Raw genomic sequence first — 19,869 nt, 5'->3', positions numbered from 1 at the left:
TCCCTTCCTCCTCCCCTTTTTCTCCCTCTCCTCCCTTCCCTCTCCCTTTCCATCCCGCCTTCTTTTCCACATCACTTTAAAGGTTTTGTTGTTAATGGCCACACTAGCCCTCAGAACACGGAGCTTCTTTCCCAGCCCCTCTAAGGAGCCATATCCCATCTTAATGGAAAGCAGGATTACCTCAGTGGGAAGTTAAGATACCCACAAACGCTTGGGAGGCAGAGAAGCAAACAGGTGAATTAGTAGTGGGCCCTCTGGGGAAGTTCAAAGCAACACAGACCATGTACATGATTCCTTCAGCCTTTGTAACCAGCCCAAGTCCAGATTTTAAACATAGGTCAGTCGGAAAGAGAAGAAAACAAAAGTTTCCCAACCACAGCCTGGATCAACATCTGGAAACTACGTTTCTCAGGTTAACACAAGTCCAAGTCAACGTATTTTCTGGGACGGAAGGAAGAATCAAGAGCTCCCAGGTGCCACAAGAAAGCTATGACCAGATTGTTAAGGACATAACCACCAGGGTGTCACGGGGTGGGAACATGGACAGGATAGGACCGAAATCCCGACACTCAGCCCTAGAAGATGGGGCTCTACCTGGGATTTAAGGGCTCCTGGGTCACAGTGCAGAACACCCAACGTGGGACAGTAAGGGCTGGCGGGGGAGGGGGCGCAGGGTATGGCTGTCCCGTGGGTACCAGGTGACACCTGAGCCCATGCAAGGGGGCACGGCAAAGAGGGCATCTCCAGGTGGAGAGGACCCTGTAGCCTTTGACTTCCGGATCGACACTCCAGAGCTGCGGGAGCCCTGTCCGGAGACCGTCTGCACTGCCGCTGGCGCCACCTTTCCCGCGGCGGGAGTGGGGTGGAGCCCAGAGCAACGCGGGAGCCCCGGCGGGCCACTGTCCCCAACGGCCTGAGCCCTGTAGCGGTTCCCTGCTTGGCGCGGGCTCAACTTTCTCCAAGCCACAGGTGGCCCCAGAACATTCCCGAGGGTGTGTGTGGGGGGAACAAGTTCAGTGCGCGCCTCTCTCCTCCTCCGCCCGCCAGGTCCCCTGTCCGCAGCATCTGCATCTCAGCCCTGCCCATCATCCCGCACGCATGCTCGCAAAGTTAAAGAGGGGTATGTGTGTCCCCCGCCCCCGCCCCCGCCGTAACAGCCCCACCCCAGGAGGCCCGGGAGCCCCGGGGCGCACGAGGCTGAGCTGCTGGAACTCGCCAGCTGAGATCCCCTTGACCCTGCCCTGTAACTGACCCCTGAAGAAAAGGAGGTGAAAGAAAACAGCCCCCCAACCCCACCCCACCCTCCGGCACGCTACCGCGCATGCTCAGAGCTGGACAGCTCCAGAGAGGGAAATTTAAAAACGGTTAGAGCTGCGACGGCAGCCAAATTGCGGACAGCGAGGGGCGAACGCAAGGGAGTCCCCCACCCTGTCGCAGCGCCGCCCCCAGCGCTCCCAGGACCCGCTCCAGGTACCACGGTGCAGCCCGTGCTGCGCGCCCCGTCTGATCCACGGGGGCCCCAGCAGGGCTGGAAGCTTCCCACGCCTGCTTCGTTCAGGCCTGGCTTGGAGGACTAAGGAGTACCCCGGGAATCTTACTGAATGCCGTGTTTGTGGGTGGCCGGGTGGATAACGTGGTGCATGGTGTGGTGCGTGGACTGGTTTTCCAGCACGCCTGTCTGGAGTCTCCTCCAAGACTGGAGCCCCGCGGATGGTTCTCCGGACCCATCAAGCCCCACTTTGCTGATGAGCATGTATTTGTAAGCTGATCATAGCTGAATAGCGGTGGAGATGGGGTTCAGAAGCAAACGGAGTTCGGGTTTCGGTTTTGCCAGGGCTTTCCAAAGCTTGACGTTTCCATTTAGGGATTCCCCCTCCCCCTCGAATTTGAAAGAAGTTGGAATTTCACCCATTCTCCTCACTTAGCTTTTAAACTCCTATAGGATTTTCCTGGGATTTGTGAGTCGCTTCTGACTCTGGGGAACTGTGGGTCTCAGCCTGCCTACATCAGCGCTAATGGGAACTTTGTGTGTGTTGTGTGTGTGTGTGTTTTCCCCCTCTAAGCCAATGATAGAGAGTGACATTCCTCCCAAAACGTCAGGAATGATCAGAAGCTCGGGGCTCAGTCACCACCGCTCTCCGCAGGAATACAGGTGAGCTGCCGTCTGTGTGGTTGCTGAGGCGCCTGCTGCCTGGATGCTAGGAAGTCTTCACTTCAGAGAGCCTCTCAGCAGTTGTGGGTCCCCTCTAAGGGAAAGTCTTGCCTGGGCTAGACCGTGGGCAGCCTGGTGACAGCAGCAGCTTCCCACCCAGTGACCCCAGCAGGGCCTCTAGGAAATGTACCCTCAAAAACGTCCTGGAAAAACTGGCTTCCACCCTCCGCGGGTGTAGGTCAGAACTCATGAGTTCTTAAGCAGCCTGTGTGACCTTTAGCAAGCCCATTGCCCCCTCTGTTTTCTCCTCCTGTAAATAAATGATGCTGTTGAGTTAGGTGAGCACAGGATCTCTTTTGAGCTCCACGGGCCAACTAGAAGTTGTGAAGTGAAGCCCAAGTAAGATTTTCAAAACAGAACCAAAGTTCAGGTGAGGGTGGGGGAGCCTAATGGACCATGTCCCTTTGTGGGAAAGGCATCAGAGGTTCAGTCAAAAACCAAACCAAAACTAAACCTCCTCTACTGATGAGAGAGCTGAGGCCCAGAGAGGAGCTCAGTAAGTGGGCAGAGCACAGCCGTTGGAAGGGAGGGAGGGAGGAGGAGAAGGAACGGCCAAGGTCCTCTGTGAGCCTACTTCCCGGAGTAGCCTGACCTGGTTCCCAGGGTCCTAAGGCCAACACCGTGCCTTGGTAGAGGAGCGGGGCCAGGATGAGGGCTGCCCTGGGAGGACAGGCTGTCACCTCAGATCAACCCTGTTTACCCAGGGGCTGTGTGGCCCTGGGGTCACTGTGGCACCAGCAGGCCTGTTGAGGCAGCAAGCAGTCTCCAATTAGAAGGCTGTTTCTGGACACAAAAGGGGCAAACGGGTGCATTTATCTTTGTGGTGTATGTGCATGCATTGTGTGTGTGTGTGTGTGTGTGTGTGTGTGCGCGTGTGCATGCGTGTGCATGCGTGTGTGTGTATGAAGCACCTGGCCCTGGTGCAAAGGCAGTTCCTGTACGCACCATTCCCAGCCTCTGCTGGGCCCTCCACTCAGGTGAGGAAACTGAGGCCAGCATCACACAGCCTATGTCACTGGCTTCCTACTTGCTATAGAGGTAAATAATCATGGGTGGGGGCTGTGTGAGCATCTTTAGCTTGGGTAAACCTAGCTTCTCTGGCACTTTCTAAACCTCAGTTTCTTCTTCTGTAAAATGGCAATAAATGGCACCCACAAGCATGGGGTTGCTATAGCAACCGACCAGTCATCTCTGGCTTGTCCCCTTGCCAGTGGTATGATGCTTTTGGGTCACATCACCTTTGGGCCCTCATTGGCTTAATACAATGGACAATAAAACTGCTATAATTAAATAAATTAACAGACACCCAGCAGGCCTGGCACACACTCAGACACTGCTGCCCTCCAAGGGGGAAAACCTGCGAGCCTAGTTCTCCCCAGGGCTGGATGGAAGAGCTCAAAGACTCTGATTCCCGCTGCATAGAGTCCCAGAAGGGTCAGGAAAGGGGGTAGGACAGAGACTGTCAGTCAGGCACATGCCAGTCCCTGGGCCTGCTGCTGCTGAATCCCATGTTTTAGATTCTTGTCTTTAAAGTGAGCAGGACTGGGTGTCAGTGAGTTGGCTCGGTAGATAAAGGCGCTCGTGGCACAAGCTAGTGAACCAAGTTCAAGCCATGGAAAAGGTGGGAAGAGAGAGCTGATCCCCATGCATGTGTCTTGATATGAATGTTCCCCCAAATAATAATAAAAAAATTAAAATTAGGCTGCCACGAGGATTAACTACAAAGCTTGCAGAGCTGGGCTTAACTAGTTGTTACTGCTGCTTCCAGCATGGCCACACTGGACTGCGTGGGCGTCAGAACCACAGAGGCCTGTGGGAGTGTAGAGATGGAATCTCTGAATTGGGACACACATGTGTCACCTAACAGATGCTCCCCTGAGGCTCGGGCTACACATCCAGGCCAGTGCAACCCAAAAACTGCCTGCAGCCCTGTGCACTGCCCTGTTCTAAAGCCAGAAGACAGAGAGCTCCCACAGAGGGGATGGCCCGACTAGCCGGCAGCAGGGACTAGAAGCAGGTGTGGTTCCGTCAGCTCTGAATCCAGAGGTTCTGGACCCGGCCCAGCACACCCTTCCCACCTGCAGCCACGCACGCCCTTCCCACCTGCAGCCACGCACGCCCTTCCCACCTGCAGCCATGCACACCCTTGCATTGGATGCTAAGGCATCCAGATGGCAAAACACTCAACCTTCACTGCAACTGTGGAGGCCCCTTTGCCTCAGGCCATCACCTCCTCTGCAGCAGATTCACAGCATACATGGTGACCAGCTGTCCCCAAACCATCCTGGGAGGGTAACATTCCTGTGCCAGCCTAGTAAGGGAATGAATCCAGGGATTAGGCAGGGTAAATGCTTTAGCAAGATGACGTGGAAGTGACAGGCCTAGTGGGGACTCAAACCTGAAGTTGCCACATACCCATGATCATTGTTCCCCTAGTCCCACACCCCCTGGTAAAGAACACATTACCTCACCACTGTGTGACACACACACACACACACACCCCGACACTTTACTACTACCCTCTCTGATCCTCTTTGTGAAATGAAACCTCTGAGAACCAATCAGCGGGTTGTTCAGAGTAGGGGGTTGCCTGCTGCAGGCCGGCAAGGGGGCGGTGAGCCAGCCTGGGATAGTACTTTCCTGGCAGGGGGATTTGTGTTACTCTGCACAGGGAGTCTGCTTCCAACAGCTCCCATTTTTCTCCCTGAATAATAGTGCAGGAGAGTTTGTGGGCTTCTCATTTGCGCTCCTACGTCTCCAGGGACTGCTCTGAGGATTGCATCTCAAGGCTGGGAATCCAGTGCAGGCCACAAGCAACTGCCTGGTGCTCCATCCCCCTGGGGCTAGTTTAGCCGTTAGTTAACTATCAATGGCTGCAGCCAACGGCCCAGCTCTGGGCCAGCTGTCAGGGGTCTGTGGCAGAGGCCTGGACAGCGAGCAGTCTCCAGTCCCTATTCCTAGTAGCTGACACCAGAGCAGCCGGAGTGCAGCTCTGTCTCAGAGCAGCCTTGAGCATCACCAGCTCAGGGTGGGGGGTGTCCACTCCCAGAGTGCTGAATTCTGGGTACTAGATGCTTGGTGCTTTCTCAGTCCCAGCAAGAACACTCATGTTATCGTTACCGGAATGATCCCGGCTCCACCGCCAGCTACAGACAAGAAAACGGGGTGGCAGCCCTTGCCCACAGGCTTATATTTGGGGAGAGGAAGAAGGGAAAAATCCTGAGCAGTTGCCTCAACTTTTGGAACTTAGCTCAGCGAGCGCAGACTTTCCCTCCACAGAGTGGGAGATGAACAAGGAAGACGCACTGGTGTATGCTAGGCTTGCACCCACTCATGGTACCCCAAGGAGAGTCCTTGCCCTGATCATTGACTTCCCAAAAATGTCAGGGTCTGCCCTAAAAATGGAAGTGATCTAGGAAGGGAAAGTGCCCCCCCCACACACACAGCACGTACGCACACACGCACACACACACCGTGGTTTTCTTCAGTGGGGAGAGGATGGCTACTTCAGAGTTGACTGGATGGATGGGAGAGCAGACAAATACTGCATAGTGATGAACCACTGTTCAAGAGCCTCTTGTGCGCTGTGTGTGCGCTGTGTGTGCCCTGTGTGTGTGCCGTGTGTGCCCTGTGTGTGTGCCGTGTGTCCTGTGTGTGTGCCGTGTGCCCTGTGTGTGCGCTGTGTGTGCCCTGTGTGTGTGTCGTGTGTCCTGTGTGTGTGCTGTGTGTTCCCTGTGTGTGCACTGTGTGTCCCCTGTGTGTGCCCTGTGTGTGTGCCATGTGTCCCCTGTGTGTGCACCATGTGTGCCCTGTGTGTGTGCTGTGTGTGCCATGTGTGTGCGCCGTGTGTGCCCTGTGTGTGCGCCGTGTGTCCCCTGTATGTGCCCTGTGTGTGTGCCCTGTGTGTCCCGTGTGTGCGCCGTGTGCCCTGTGTGTCCCCTGTGTGTGCCCTGTGTGTGTGCCGTGTGTACCCTGTGTGTGTGCTGTGTATACCCTGTGTGTGCGCTGTGTGTCCCCTGTGTGTCCCCTGTGTGTGCGCTGTGTGTGCGGGTGGAGCCGTAACCTGGGTAGACTCGCAGGGGCACTAGCGTCTCGTCATCCTTACCTGCTCCCTCCTCAAGGTCAGCATAGGAATAGCAGCCCAGCTCCTGTATAGACAAGGGAGAGAAGTAGCCTTGCTGGGACCCAGTCATGCTACCCCCCAAAATGCACATACACGTGCATGTACACACACACACACACACATTTCTCACATCAGCTATTGTTCTAGAGGGACACAACACCTGCCTCTCTCCTCAAATCACATGATACCACAGTCTGCCCACTCCTGTCTTTCAGGGAATTTCTGAGCATGCTAAGAAGCATTTAATTTTTTTTTTCTGTAAACCGGTCAGAAAGCTATTACAAAGGATATGTAAGCTGGGTAAACACAGTCCTCAGAAGCTTAATCCTGGAGACAAGAACAGCTTGTGTGACAGTTTCCCGCCAGACATGCCCAGGAGGGTGGGGGCCAGGCTGTAAGATCAAGATGTACTGTTGCCATGGGGGATACCTGGGTCTGTCACCCTGCTTGGCTCTAAGACAGTAGGAGCTGAATGTCTGGAAAGAGGGGTGCATTTGCGTTGAGTGTCTACTGTGTGCAGAGACCTGTCCTGGGCTCTGTGACTCTTCCTATAGAGAAGACAAAGTCTCTTGCTTCAGTAACGGGGACTCCTGGGGCTACTTGCACCTGGTAGGAAGCTCAGCTCCTGTCTTAGCCTTCCCAGTCCTCTAGACCCTCAGGGTCCCCAGAAACCTGTGTGGTGCCTTGCCTCAGCTGGGAACCTAGCAGGGCTCAAGAGAACAGAGGTTTGTAGACAACTATGAGACTAACTCTTTGGGGTTCAGAGAAATGGGTGCAGCCAGGGAGGTCAGGTCACAGGGAGACAGCAAGGAGAGGCGCACCCTGTGAGTGAGCAAAAGGCAGGCTCCCTCAAAAAAAAACTACAGCAGTCATTGGAGGCCGGGGCATCCACCCCACCCAGGGATTCACAGTGTCCCTCAGGGCCCATCACACACTACTCCTGGGTAAGAATGAGATCACTCAATCAGCCAGAGGGTGGTGACTCAGCTTTCTAGGACAAGGTGTGTGGGAGTCACCTGTGTGTAAGAGGAAACATGGGGTGAGCATTAACTGCAGGTGCCCGAGTCCCATCCCTGGACATTTCGCTGTCATGCAGCAGGGACACGGTAGTCAGGTGGGGGACGGTGAGCATGTGGGAACAAGATGGGTCAGTGGGATGTAGAAACCCTGACTGCCCCACCAGAGGGTTAGGAGGAAGAGAGAAAGGACACTTAGCCTCCAAGGCTGTCATCCCCATTATGCAGATGTGCAAACTAAGGTTTAGAAGGTTCAGAAGCATATGACTTCACCCAACAAGAAGGGTGAGGCCAGGACTTCATACAGAGCCTGTCAGTCACAGTGACAGAGACAGAGACTCAAAAGAGGAGAGTGGGGGAGGGGCACGGGTGGGAAGAGCTGGTCTTGGGTATTTTCTTCTCTGCGCCCCTGGAGCTGGCAGGCGTGCGGGCATCAGGGACAAGGTGACCCCAGGGTTTTTCCTCACTGAGAATCAGACTTGCAAGGCTCCACGACCAGGCCAGGTTTTCACTACCTTCTTCGTTTTCTCACATCCCATGGAGCGAGGTCATAGCTGCTTGCTCTCGGTCTGTACGCTTTCTCAGGAGCGATCCCAAACCGCCTCTCCGTCATCCTTCCAAACCAGCTCTGTGGGTCTGAGGTGTCACAATTCTCATCCACACCCCTTTACAGTTCAGAAAATCACGGTTAGGGAATAAGTGTTTTCCTGAGGGCTGGTGGCAGGAGGCCAGAGGTAGTTCCCAAAGCCAGGAGCCCTTCACCCATATTTACACTCTATGAAGCACCAGGAGGAAGCGAGGCTGGGCATGGGTGCCTTCTGAATGGGGATGTAGAGGAGTTGGTGAGGAAGAAGTTTGGGGGCCCTGTGCATGTGAAGACGGGTCCCCCGCTATATTCCTCAACTTGACACTAAGGACAGTCCATCCTTTGTCCTCCCACACATCAGTCAGTTCCTGGTCCCTGTGTGCTGAAGAGAGGAGGGGCTTGGAGCTAGCGGACTCCTGCCACAGTGCTCCTTCAAAGGAGTGCGGCAGGGTTGGCCAGGCCGACCAGCACTGTACACTTAGAGCACACTTAGACATTCTGGCTGGGGGTTGGGGGAAGGAAGGAGCAGATGGCCTTTCACGTGCCTGAGGCAACAGGGGTGTCACAGACCCCTAAAATAGATAGCAAACCCCCAAGAATGGAGGACAGGGCCAGCTTGTACCCTGCATACTGTCTCATTTGGTGAAGGTGAAAAGTGCAACAGAAACCGGATTTAAATCCTTGCCGCCTCAATTGCGTGCAAAGAGACTTTTACTGTGCTAGCCTCAGTTTCCCCGTTTGTACAGTAAGGTGTTCTTCTATCTGTGTCCCTCCTGGTACTCAGAGACAAGGAACTCATGGGGGCAGAGAGCTCCTCTAGCAGAGCCACACTCTATTGTCACTCTCGTCTTTCTTGGGGTCAGTGACCTGGGCTCAGCCTGTTTCTACCAGTCCTGTGGGTACATAAGCATGCATTGACTGCACACAGGGTCCAGGTCCTTAGTGAGTCCCAGGAGGGCTAGGTAGACAGCTGAGTAACAGTGGGGAGCACCCGGGGCAGATGGTGACAGAGCCAAGGCACGGGTGGGGTCTGCAGAAAGGAAGACTCATCCAAGAGGAGCCAGGAGCCCTAATGATCCTGCCCCAGGCTGGATGAGACTGGGACCTTGGTGTGGCTGTCCCTTCCTGGACCATTTTAGAGTACAGTGAGAAGCCTGTGTGGGACATTCAGGTGAAATACTCAGAAAGCAGTTAGGATGGTAGGATAGTCTCCAGAACGGAGGAAAAGCAAGAGCCGGGCCCTCCGAGAACCACAAAGGCCCAAGGACAGACAGCCCAGGGACTCAGTTTCTCCATATGTAAAATGGGAATAGCACGGGTCTGCCTTTAAGGGCATCTCAGTAAGTGAACAGGGCTAGTGGCCTTGGTTGGGTTGTGTGTTTTCTGACTCTGAGCAGGGCTATTCTTAATTGTGATGCTAATTTTGGTGTTAATGGCCCCTAAAGAAACCGTGCTCCTGTTGGGAACCAGGTGCTATTCGGTGTCACACAGGCTTGACAGGGGACAGTTGTCTGTGATTTACGGATTAAAAAGCCAAGACTCAGAGAGGTTAAAGCGAGTGATTTAAAGGAAACCAGGATTAGAATCCCGAGTTTGAGCCTCTGCCGCTGTGCACAACACTTCCTGGATTTGCTTCTGGCAAGTTCCTGGAACCTTGCAGAGTTTCCCACCTTGTGAGAGCAGACAACAGGGCATCTCTCCACCACCCAGTCCTAAACAGAGCAGCACAGGCAATGGGGAAGGAATGGGGCTCTCCCAGCCTCCCCGGGGAAGCTGGCTGGCTGTGGGGTGAGGACAAGAGTGGGGTCAACCCCTCCCCTTCACGCCATAGTCTCTGAGGGCCTAGGGGACAGATGGCATGGCCCAGGCCAGGCCCAGCACTGCCAGTCAGATAGATGAATTATGAGCAGGCCGAAGTGGTGGCAGGCAGGAAACCACAGAAACAATAGCATTGAGACCCAGAACAATGGGGGCCACGTGCCGCAGGGCAACAGTCGTTTGTGGCACAATGGGCCACCAGGGGACGGCAGCCGGGCCAACTGTTGCCACTGACATGGACCAGCTAGTTTTCAAATGATTTCTAGGCCCTGTTTTTTTATGAGGCAGCCAATGGCCGAGGAAGCCGATAGTCACCTGATGGCCCAGGCCTAAGACAACTGAGCAGTGGTAGCTATGGCAACACTAACCGTGGCTCTAAAACACAAGAGAGCAGAGACAGGAAGAGAGGGAGAGGCCGGTAGGCACCCCCACAGGTGCAGGAGGAACCCAGGGCACAAGTCTCCTCTCACTCCGCTCTTCCCAAGTCTCACTCTGGTCTGACCGCGAGTGTGGGCTGGAGGCTGTAGTCTCTTGACGACAGAGCAGACAGATCCTGGCACGGATGAGATGTGGGCATCCCAGGACAGAGTACTCAAGATGTCACCACAAAACTGTTGGCCACACGGCACCTGGGACTTCAGGGATCCCAGAGTCCTCCCCTTGTTGGGGTTCCTGCCCACCACAGCGTCTTTGGCAGAGAGTAATATCTGTAGCTCATGGATGTATTTGTCAGCCTGCTGAGGACCGTAGGCCTCGTGGGGCCCCAGGGGTTGCCTGGGTGACAACAAAGAGCCCTAGCTGCAGGCTGTGCCATGCTAAGTGGCCTTGACCAAGTGATGTGTTGTACTGAACCTCGGTGTTCCATATGGAAGAGGGGACACAGTACGCATATACCTTATCCAAGCATTTGGGACCAGACGTGTTTAAATTTCAATTTGGCGGTTTGGGGAGTATTGAGGTATATACAGTGAGTGAGCCATCTTTGCAGAGGGGCCGGAGACTGAAGATGTAATTCCCAGGTGTCTGTGTGTCTCACATGGCCGGCATGAAGGAATTTATGTACACTGTTTTCATTGTACCCACATTTGGACGGGGACCCCTCAAATGAGCCAGGTTGTAGAGTTTTCCACCGTGACATCATGGAGGTGCTCAGAAAGTTCTGGATTTGCGGTTTTGGTTTTTGGAACAGGCTCCTGCCTCCCATGGGTGATGATGGCCTCCCTGGAGACCTTCAGTCGCTGTCCTGGCTCACAGCCGTGGACGTGCCTCGACTGCAGCAGATGGCAAGCGGACGGATAGACCTGGGCGGCCCCGGTGCGCCACATCCACACCCAGGTAGGCTCAAACAGGGTAGGTGGACCTGGCTACCAGCCCGCGGAGTGCTAGAGGCCCCTGTCACTCTGACCTCTGTGTTCATATCTGTAAAATGGGAGCAGGTCCACACGTCCTTAGTGATATGCCAAGCTGAAGAAGACACATGGACGTCTCAAACACTTCCCACCGCCAGCAAACTTTGGGTGGACCAAGCACAAGCCAAGGCCTGTCCTGGCAGGTGTTAAAGTGGGGGTGAGATTTTCTGAAGGTTGTAAGAAAATGAAGACGACAGACCAGGTGGCTGGCAAGGCCTTTGCTTTTGCTGTCTGACCCTTTAGAAAACCAGTCTACTGTCTCCCGTTGTAGAAGATTCTGAGAGAGTCTTGGCACTTAGTAGGGGCTCCATGAATGACAGGAAGTTGTAATCAAAGGAAGTGGATAGAAGACAGCATTGATGAGAGCGGTGTCAGAGAAGCCACTGCCTCCTAAGGACAGGGCAGAGGTGGCCATCGGTGTCCGGCAGGACGGCTCCTCAAGCACATTTTTCTTGAACAATGTATACAGCTAATGTTTTGTCTTCCAATAAGGACCAGGAAATATTTACTTTTGAGATAAGATCTCCCTAAATACCCCAGGTTGGCTATGAACTCCAGATCATCCTGCCTCAACTTCCCAAGTGCTGGAATTATAGGCGTGCTCTGCCGTACCTTTGCTGGAAATAGACTATTTTAGACTTTTTAATTCCTAAAGTATAAGTCAAAGCTATTCAGTACTGATGTCGACAGTACTGAATGTCACTCCAGCCACAGACTATATGTAAACAAATGGGTGTGTGCCAATAAAACTTTATAGACAAATCAGGCTATGGGCCAGGTTCAGCCTGCTGGTCAGTTTCCTAGCTCTAATATAGAACTCCAGAAGACAGCTATGCAGCATTGGGATGTGCCTGCCCCTTTGATCAGCTTCCTCATCTTCAGGGAACATGAAAGAACTATTCTTACAGGAGCCAGTGGTCCATACAGGAAACATCTTAAAGCTGTCAGGGTTTGGTACATGGTAAAATAAGCCAGAACCTTGCAGCCTCTTACAGGTCACTTTTACTTGATTAGAGCCAGTGCAATGAGACTCTGTGATGGATTAGTAATGTCTGCCACAGGCCCAGCAAGGGAAGTAGATGCGCATCTGTTATTCTTGGCCTAATCTTTGACAGACTAGCAGGGCTTCAGGGAAGAAGAGGGAGACAAAAGTATTTGTATCTAAATCTAGAGTTCTCAACGAGCATGAAGCTTTTGAGGAGATGAACAATAAGTTGGTGTTTTAGCTCATAAAGGACAGGAACCGATGTGGTCTATCATCGTCACTATTGGTTCATGTTAATTGAGATTTTATCATGTGCTTAATCACGCGCTCAGCATCTCAATCATACAACTTTGTAAATAGATAAGGGGTCAGTAGAAATGGAGACACTGAGGCTGGCCAGATTACACAGGCTATAGGAACCCCACTACTAACTACCACATTCCAGAAGAATGATTTGGAAGCACTTGCTGTGTGTACCTGGTGATGGGGTGGGGGGGTGGTCCCCACCCCCAACTGTGGCCACCATTTCCAGCTTATCTGTACCTTCCTCCTACAGGTGCCTTGGCTGGGGTGGCAGACCTGAATGTGGGTGCAACCCCACGTCCCCAGCTCCGTGGCCAAGCTGTCATGGCCCCCAGAGGCATGCTGGGTTTGGGCCCCATAGGCGGTCACAGAACTAGCGTAAGTATCACCGCAGGGCTGGGAAAGAGGGGGGTGACTGTCACTCCCTGATCTTCTGTGTTGTCCTCTCCAGGCTGAGCAGATGAACCAGTTCCCCATAGGAGGCCGGTCATCATCGGGCCTACAGGAAGTGCCACAGCTGTATTCTCCTGCCACCCAACTCCAGTTCCCTCTGCCCCTGGGGTCCCAGCAGGTACCACAGGCTCGGAGACAGACTGTCCTGTACTCACTCTCTGAACCTCCACCTACACCTTGGGCTCCCACGGATAAGGCTCCCTCCATGCCTACGCTTTTGCGCCATTCTTGCCTTGCTGGGCATCTTCTGTGTTTAAACCTTGCTGTTAGAAACTGGGCTGGGGTTGGTGACTGCGCTCTGTATTGTCTCCCCTTGTTCTCTCTCTGCTGCCTGGCCCCGCCCCTTCCGGTGAAGTGCCCGCCTGCAGGCCTCTACAGCTCTCCGTTTGCGGCACGATCTTCCTACCCACAAGCCCACATGGCAGTACATTCATCTCAGGAGCCTCACCCCAAACACTACCCCAAACCTATCTACTCCTACAGGTGAGGTCTGACTACCCAGAGGGAGGGCACAACAGCTGCCATTGGGGCATCTTAGGCACATAGGAAAGGTGACCTGACTCCCAAGGGAACTCCCAGGCGGGACCCCATTCTTGGAGGGCCTGCCATGTGGCCAGCTGACCCCGCATAAGACTCTCTGGTTCTCCATCCTCACCGGCTGTATGGCTTGGCCTCTCCGAGCCTGTTTCAAAAAAGTCATTCACAGAAATAGGTGTGTGTATCTTGGGCTTGTGGGGGGGGGGATGGAAGCATCTTGGGTGACGTCTATGGGAGTGGGGTCAAAAGGCAAGAGTAATTTCTCAGCTCACTGCAGTGACTGAGTTGGGAGAAGAGTCAGGAAGGGACGGGTGCAGGCCCAGGAGTGCAGGTCAAGAGCTACGGCTAGGAGTGCCAGCAGAGGGGTTGGTACCAGCAGAGGGCACCTTAGGCTGTCACCTGAGGCCTGTCTGTGGCCCCATCTCTGGTCCCAGCTGTCTGATTGCCATGGCCCTGAAGAGCAGCAAGACCGGCAGCCTGCCGGTGAGCGAGATCTACAGCTTCATGAAGGAGCACTTTCCCTACTTCAAGGTGAGGGCTCTGACCAGGGTGGGGTAGGGCTGGAGCTGCCTGCCTCCCCCTGGGCCTCAGGGATCCAGGACTTCCTCTGCACTGAACTGAGCCGCACTCTGAGCCCTACAGCTTTGTCATGCCTGATAGTAGGGACCCCTCAAGTCTACTGGGTACCCATGTGTCCCCACAGACGGCACCTGATGGCTGGAAGAATTCAGTCAGGCACAACCTGTCACTGAACAAATGCTTCGAGAAGGTAGAAACCAAATCCAGTGGCTCGTCACGCAAGGGCTGCCTGTGGGCCCTGAACCTGGCACGTATCGACAAGATGGAGGAGGAGATGCACAAGTGGAAGAGGAAGGACCTTGCGGCCATCCACCGCAGCATGGCCAACCCGGGTGAGCCACGCCCACCGCTCACAGGCACCCACCACCTCCCCAGCCTCCCAGGACTCCCTGCCCCATCTAAAAGCTGAAAATCATGAAATCTGTTGAATCTGCCATCCCTAGTTTCTCACTGCAGCTCTAGGATGGCATCGGAATTGATGTTAGAAATAATCAGAGGGCTGGAGAACGGCTGGGTGGCTAAAAGCAGTTCTCGGTTTTACAAAGGATGAAAGTTGGGTTCTTAGCACCCACATTGGGCTGCTCACAACTGTCTGTAGCTCCAGATGAACGGTATTGGCTTTTTTTTTTTTTCCTGGCCTCTGCTGGGACCATACACATGTAGCAGAGAGGTGGGGGGGGGGGGGGGAGAAGGGAAGAGAGAGAAAGAGAATATCTTATGTAAAAGCCGGGCATGGCACCGTGTGTCTGTGAGCCCTGTGCTGGGGAGACAGATGGAAGGATCCCTGGGGCTCACTGGTCAGACAGTCTAGCCGAAGTGGTGACTTCAGGTCCGAGTGGCAGAGCTGGGCCGGGGCAGCAGTGCTCCACTGAGTGAGAGGGAGAAGGACTTTGGCAGAAAGGGCAGGAGGGCCAGCCCAGTACTCATCCCAGGGCTCCTGGGCCTTGGTCTCAGCTTGCTGTGAGATCCTGGGCCACTTGTCTGGCCTTCTAGAGTCTCATCTCTCAAGTGGCCCGGCTAGATTTTAGGTCCCTTATGGTCCAGTATCAGCATTGTGCTGCATCCAAGGAGACAAAGGCAACAGCCAAACAGGAGTGATTTCTGGGGCTGGGGCGATGACTGAGTGGGAAAAGCACATACTGCAATGCGAGGACCCGAGTTCGAATCCCCAGGATCCAGGTAAAGGCAGGTGTGGTAGCATGTATCAGTAATCTTAGAGCTCCTTTGGCAAGATGGGCGGTGGGGAAGGGTGTGAGCCCCACGCCTGAGACTGTATTCTGACCTTGGCATGTGCTCTGTGGTGCACACACATTTTTTAGAAAAGGGTGATGTCTGCCCTTTGCTTATATCCGTTCCCACGGAAAGGGATCCGGCCCTTAGCCCACAGCAGTGATTTTCAATGTTGTTCCTGTACATAGAGTGGGATGGTCTCCATGAGCTGGCTGTCTCCTGGGGCCTTCGTCCCTCATGAGAGGCTGGCGAGAATTCAGTTAAAGTCCTTGGGCCACAGTGATCTGTGCTGTAAGGTCCTATCTGGAGGGGAGGGGCTGTTAGGATTTCATGGCAGTTCTCACTCCTGCCCTCTAGTGGCTTGAGACGGCATCGCATCTCCACAGCCATCACATAGAAGAGGAGGCAGACTTAAGACGGTTGCTCAATTTACATGGGTGGTGGCACAGGGCCTTAGGGCCTGGTGACAGCAGGGGCTTCTGAGTGACACTTCTTTCTTGTCTGCAGAGGAGTTGGACAAGCTTATCTCAGACCGGCCGGAAGGCTGCCGGCGTCCTGGCAAACCCGGGGAACCTGAGGCCCCCGTGCTGAGCTGCCTGACCATCTCCCAGCTCCCACCGAAGCCACTGATGACCCTGTCCCTGCAGTCAGTCCCCCTGCACCACCAGCTCCAGTCGCAGACACACCTGGCCCCAGACTCGCCGGCACCAGCCCAGTCCCCCCCTCTTCACGCCCTGCCCAGCCTCAGCCCAGGGCCTGTCCCCCCGCCAGCCATGGGTAGGCCTCCTGGAGACTTCCTCAACATCAGCACTGACATGAACATGGAGGTGGACGCTCTGGACCCCAGCATCATGGACTTTGCTCTCCAGGGTGAGATGCAAGAGATGGGGGTGGGACGGGGTTGGAGCCAGAGATGGGAGCCCAGCAGCAGTCTGCCTGCACCCCACATATTAAACACTTAGTAAGCTCGTGCTGTATACCAGCTGAGGACTTCTGAGGCATGATCTGCTATAGTCCCAAGGCCCTGCCATCTCATGTCCCTGTTCTGATGAGGCCACTGAAGCAAAGAGAAGTCAAGTTATCACCAGCCTGGGTTCCCTGGCCACTCACTGACAGATCTAGGGTTTGAGTCTACTATTCAAACTCTTTTCAGTAATTGCTTCCGAGTTACGCATGCTAAGTTGGCGCGGGGGGCGGGGGGTTACACTATGGCACAGTGCCCTCTTCGGTAGGTCAAAGGTGAGAGGATGAGTTGATAGACTCATCCAAGAATCAACCAGGGTACTGTATGGTTCAGTGAAGGCACCCAACTCACCCGACCTCTAACAGGCATGCCCGGCTCATGTCCTGTCCCCCAGTAGGGAGAATCAGCTGAGAGCTCTGTCACAGTTGAATGGCATGTGTCACCTCCCTGCTCCTCTCTCTCTCTGGACCAGAGAGAGTCAAACCGGAAGGGGAAGTGGCGTTGATCTCCTGGCTTTGATCTTGGTGGTACCACCCAATAAGAACCAAATCCTTTCCACACATGATCTCTGGTCTCACCTCAGAGGTGGGAGTTTGATCATCTCTACCTTATGCCACAGCCCAGAGACTAAAGTGGCTTTCCCAGGGACACACAGCAGTAGGAGGAAGACTAGGGTTGGAACTCTGCTTCCTCTCCGCTCTTTGTAACAAAACAAGGCCTCAAAACCACACATGATCTCTGCCTCTTTCCCTAAGGGAATTTGAACTCAGGGCTGTTTGACCCTAAGCCAACTTACCCAAATGATTTTTTGTCTTTGCAAGGTAACCTTTGGGAAGAGGTGAAGGAAGACAGCTTTAGCCTGGAGACTCTGGGGGCCTTCGGAGACTCCCCACTTGGCTGTGACCTGGGGGCCCCAAGCCTGACCCCTGTCTCTGGCAGCGGCGACCAGGCCTTCTCCGATGTGCAGGTGACTGGTCTCTATGCTGCATACTCCACCCCAGACAGTGTGGCGCCGGCGGTGGCTACCTCTGCTCAGTACCTGGGCACTCCAGGAAATAAACCCATAGCTCTGCTGTGAACGGCCGGCCTGGAGAAAGGCACCATGGCCTCAACAGTGTCTCCAGCTGCTGGTTGACAAGGAAGTGACAGTGCTTAGTTCCTCCTGCTCCCCCCATGCTACCATGGGACACTTCTGGGGCACCCAAGTCAGAAGATGGGGGAGTGGCAAGCACCCCACCTCCCCTCCTCCTGGAGGTCCTGAGACAGGGCCTGCATGGCCTTGTTGAAGTCTGGCTCTCTTTAGCCGAGTGCTGGCAGGCTCTGGGTGGTCAACTGCTCACCTTGGGACACAGTGGTGTATCACAGAGACTCGGGAGGGAACTCTCTGATCACACATGTTCTCCCAGGAAAGGAACCTCTGCCAGTGCCTCAGAGCATGGCCCAAGGCTGGAGAAAGGCCTGGTTAGCCTTGGACCTGCCTTGAACGTGAGACGGTTGACCTCTTCCGTGGGCTCCTGCCCACTCCTCCTGGAGTTTCCAGGACCATACCGACCACTGGGACCATGTGTAAATTTATTTATATTTATTATGACCCCAGGTGAGGTCCCTGGAATGAGACTCTTGGCAGATCCTCCACCACTCAGCAATCCTAACTTCCTGGTGACCACGAATCACATTTTCAGCCTGCTCAGGCAGACCCTGGCAGGCTCCCGCAGCCCTGCAATTCAGGCAGACCCCGGCAGGCTCCTGCAGCCCGGCGATTCAGAGAATGAACAAGCACTTTTGCTTCTGGGAAGCACTGGGCCTTTTTCCTGCTAGGCCAGATCTTTTTCTCAGCGTTCAGTCGTGGCTCACATCTACTCCTGGGGACACTGAGTTTGGAGAGGATCTCTCTAAGGCCTGAGGGGCTGAGGAGGAAAAGGCAGAGACCTGTCTGTGCCAAGTGTGGGACACTGGTGACGGGAAGACATGAACCGCCAGCCTGTGCAGCAGTACCGCGTGGGATATTATTGGTGCTGGCTGCCTTTTCTTGCCTGTGTCTGTTCTTGCATTGTTCTCTTGTTCCATGATTGGTTTTTACAAGTGAGGATTCTATAGGCAGGTGGGTCATTGGGAAGAGGGGTGGGGGCCCCCTCTGCCTGCTCTTTCCCACCTTAATGTCTGACCCCACATTTAGGGTTCAGAAGAACCAGCCCTTGGGTCAGCTGTCTGGAGGGGCAGGGTAAGGCACTGTGTTCAAGGGCCATCTTCCAGGCCTTCCCTTACCTAGCACACTGTGGGTGCATCCCCATCCCTGGACGCTGCAGCCCAGCCCAGCTGGTCAGCCTTGCTCAGGTGCTGTGTGCCAGTGCCCTCCATAAGTCAGGCTGTTTAAGTGTTAAGACCCCATCTCCGGGCAGTGCCAAGACTCTGTAGGTGTAGTTCCGAGTAACTGTCTACTGTCAATAAAGGCAGAACAGCAGCTGTGTGGCTCATGTAGATGGAAGGGGAAGGGAAACAAGGGTGCACAGCATGGGAAGCTGGTCCTCTGGCACCATGTTCCCACTGAATCTGAGCCTGAGGGGTGAGGTTGTCAATGAAATTCACAAGGCTGTGTTTACTGTCCCTCAGAATGAACATTTGACAGGGAGCATCTTGGGAATGAGTTTAGGTCATTGTCAACTACTCCCAAAGCAGTGGCTCAGAGAGTTTGGGAGGGGGGCTGGGTCGTCGTGGGCCAGCTTCAGGCTCAAGTGGGGCTGCTGCAAGCTGGGGACCGTGCAGTAGAAAGACTCCCGCCTTCTCATCATCCACGACGTGCTAGGCCAGGAATGAACTCATGCAGCCCTTGGGGAGGTCGTGGCTTAGAACTTAGTACCCCATTATGCTGGTGAAGAATGGTGGCTTGGGCAAGCCCAAATAACCAACACCTAGGACCCCACGCTGTGGCTTATCAGTCAGCCATACCCTGAGACACAGGCTCAACCAACAGAGACATCATGTCCGTGGGCACTCTTGGGACTAGCTGATGATCCCGCTGCCCTGCTGATACCATGATCCTAGCCCAGTGAGACCCCTGGACTTGTGGTCTTCAGTAAGGGGCTTAACCTGCCACTTTAAACTACTGTGTTACTGAGCCACAGAAAGCAGACATACTGGTGTAACAGGTGTGCGCTGGGGCTGGGAGAAGCTAAGTGGGCACAGGTCCCATCTGTCCCAGGACTGACTCCCGGGTCTTTCGACGCCTGCCCCTCCGCCCAGCAACACTTGCTGGGACTTAAAGAAGGGCTAGCGACCTGCTAACACTTGGAAGTGGGCTGGTGGGGTCAGAAGACCTTTCAGACAGTCCTGTGCTGTGATGTCAGGGTGCAGGTCTCCAAGCCTCTTAGTTCAAGGACAACAAGAGAGAGACCAAGTGAGTCCCTATGAGGGACATAGGGCAACTCTGTGGCCACCTGTCCATCATACCCTTAGGGCACCCTGTCCCCCGAGCTGTGCCTACCTGTCCCTCGGCATAGCCCTCTACTCAGCCAGCAGTGTGTCCGGGGAGCAGCAATATCAGGAGACATCAGCTTAGTTCTGGGCACTGATTTCCTCCTTTCCCCGTCCTTGAAGGGTGTTTGGCCCTCACAGGCATCATCAGTGGCCTCTCTCTTGATGCTCCCACCTTCCGGA

The 19,869-nt window shown here is 54.5% G+C and overlaps 1 protein-coding gene across 2 annotated transcripts; it reads left to right on the top strand.

The window, feature by feature from the left end:
• The first annotated feature begins 2,063 nt into the window (after positions 1–2,063).
• On the top strand, positions 2,064–18,670 carry Foxn4 (forkhead box N4). 2 transcript variants are annotated; one of them, XM_048449905.3, is made up of 9 exons: positions 2,064–2,152; positions 10,945–11,090; positions 12,706–12,830; positions 12,904–13,023; positions 13,261–13,388; positions 13,877–13,973; positions 14,146–14,353; positions 15,759–16,121; positions 17,037–18,670. In XM_048449905.3, exons 1-9 carry the CDS (start codon positions 2,067–2,069, stop codon positions 17,291–17,293), a joined length of 1,530 nt encoding a protein of 509 aa, XP_048305862.1. In that variant the 5' UTR covers positions 2,064–2,066; the 3' UTR covers positions 17,294–18,670. The 2 variants fall into 2 exon arrangements, with proteins under 2 accessions (XP_048305862.1, XP_087759852.1); XM_087903726.1 differs by having other exon boundaries at positions 2,067–2,152; positions 12,913–13,023.
• The last annotated feature ends 1,199 nt before the right edge of the window (positions 18,671–19,869 follow it).

The sequence above is a fragment of the Myodes glareolus genome, chromosome 2, assembly GCF_982192425.1.
Source record: "Myodes glareolus chromosome 2, mMyoGla1.1, whole genome shotgun sequence".
Taxonomy (NCBI): domain Eukaryota; kingdom Metazoa; phylum Chordata; class Mammalia; order Rodentia; family Cricetidae; genus Myodes; species Myodes glareolus.
This window is presented reverse-complemented; position numbering and strand designations above follow the sequence as displayed.

Excerpts from the sequence above, each read along its gene's own strand:
- Foxn4 (XM_048449905.3), top strand. The coding sequence starts at position 2,067 with ATGATAGAGAGTGACATTCCTCCCAAAACGTCAGGAATGATCAGAAGC. Across the intron at positions 11,091-12,705 it reads TGCGCCACATCCACACCCAG|GTGCCTTGGCTGGGGTGGCA; the intron begins GTAGGCTCAAAC and ends TTCCTCCTACAG. Across the intron at positions 13,974-14,145 it reads AGCACTTTCCCTACTTCAAG|ACGGCACCTGATGGCTGGAA; the intron begins GTGAGGGCTCTG and ends GTGTCCCCACAG.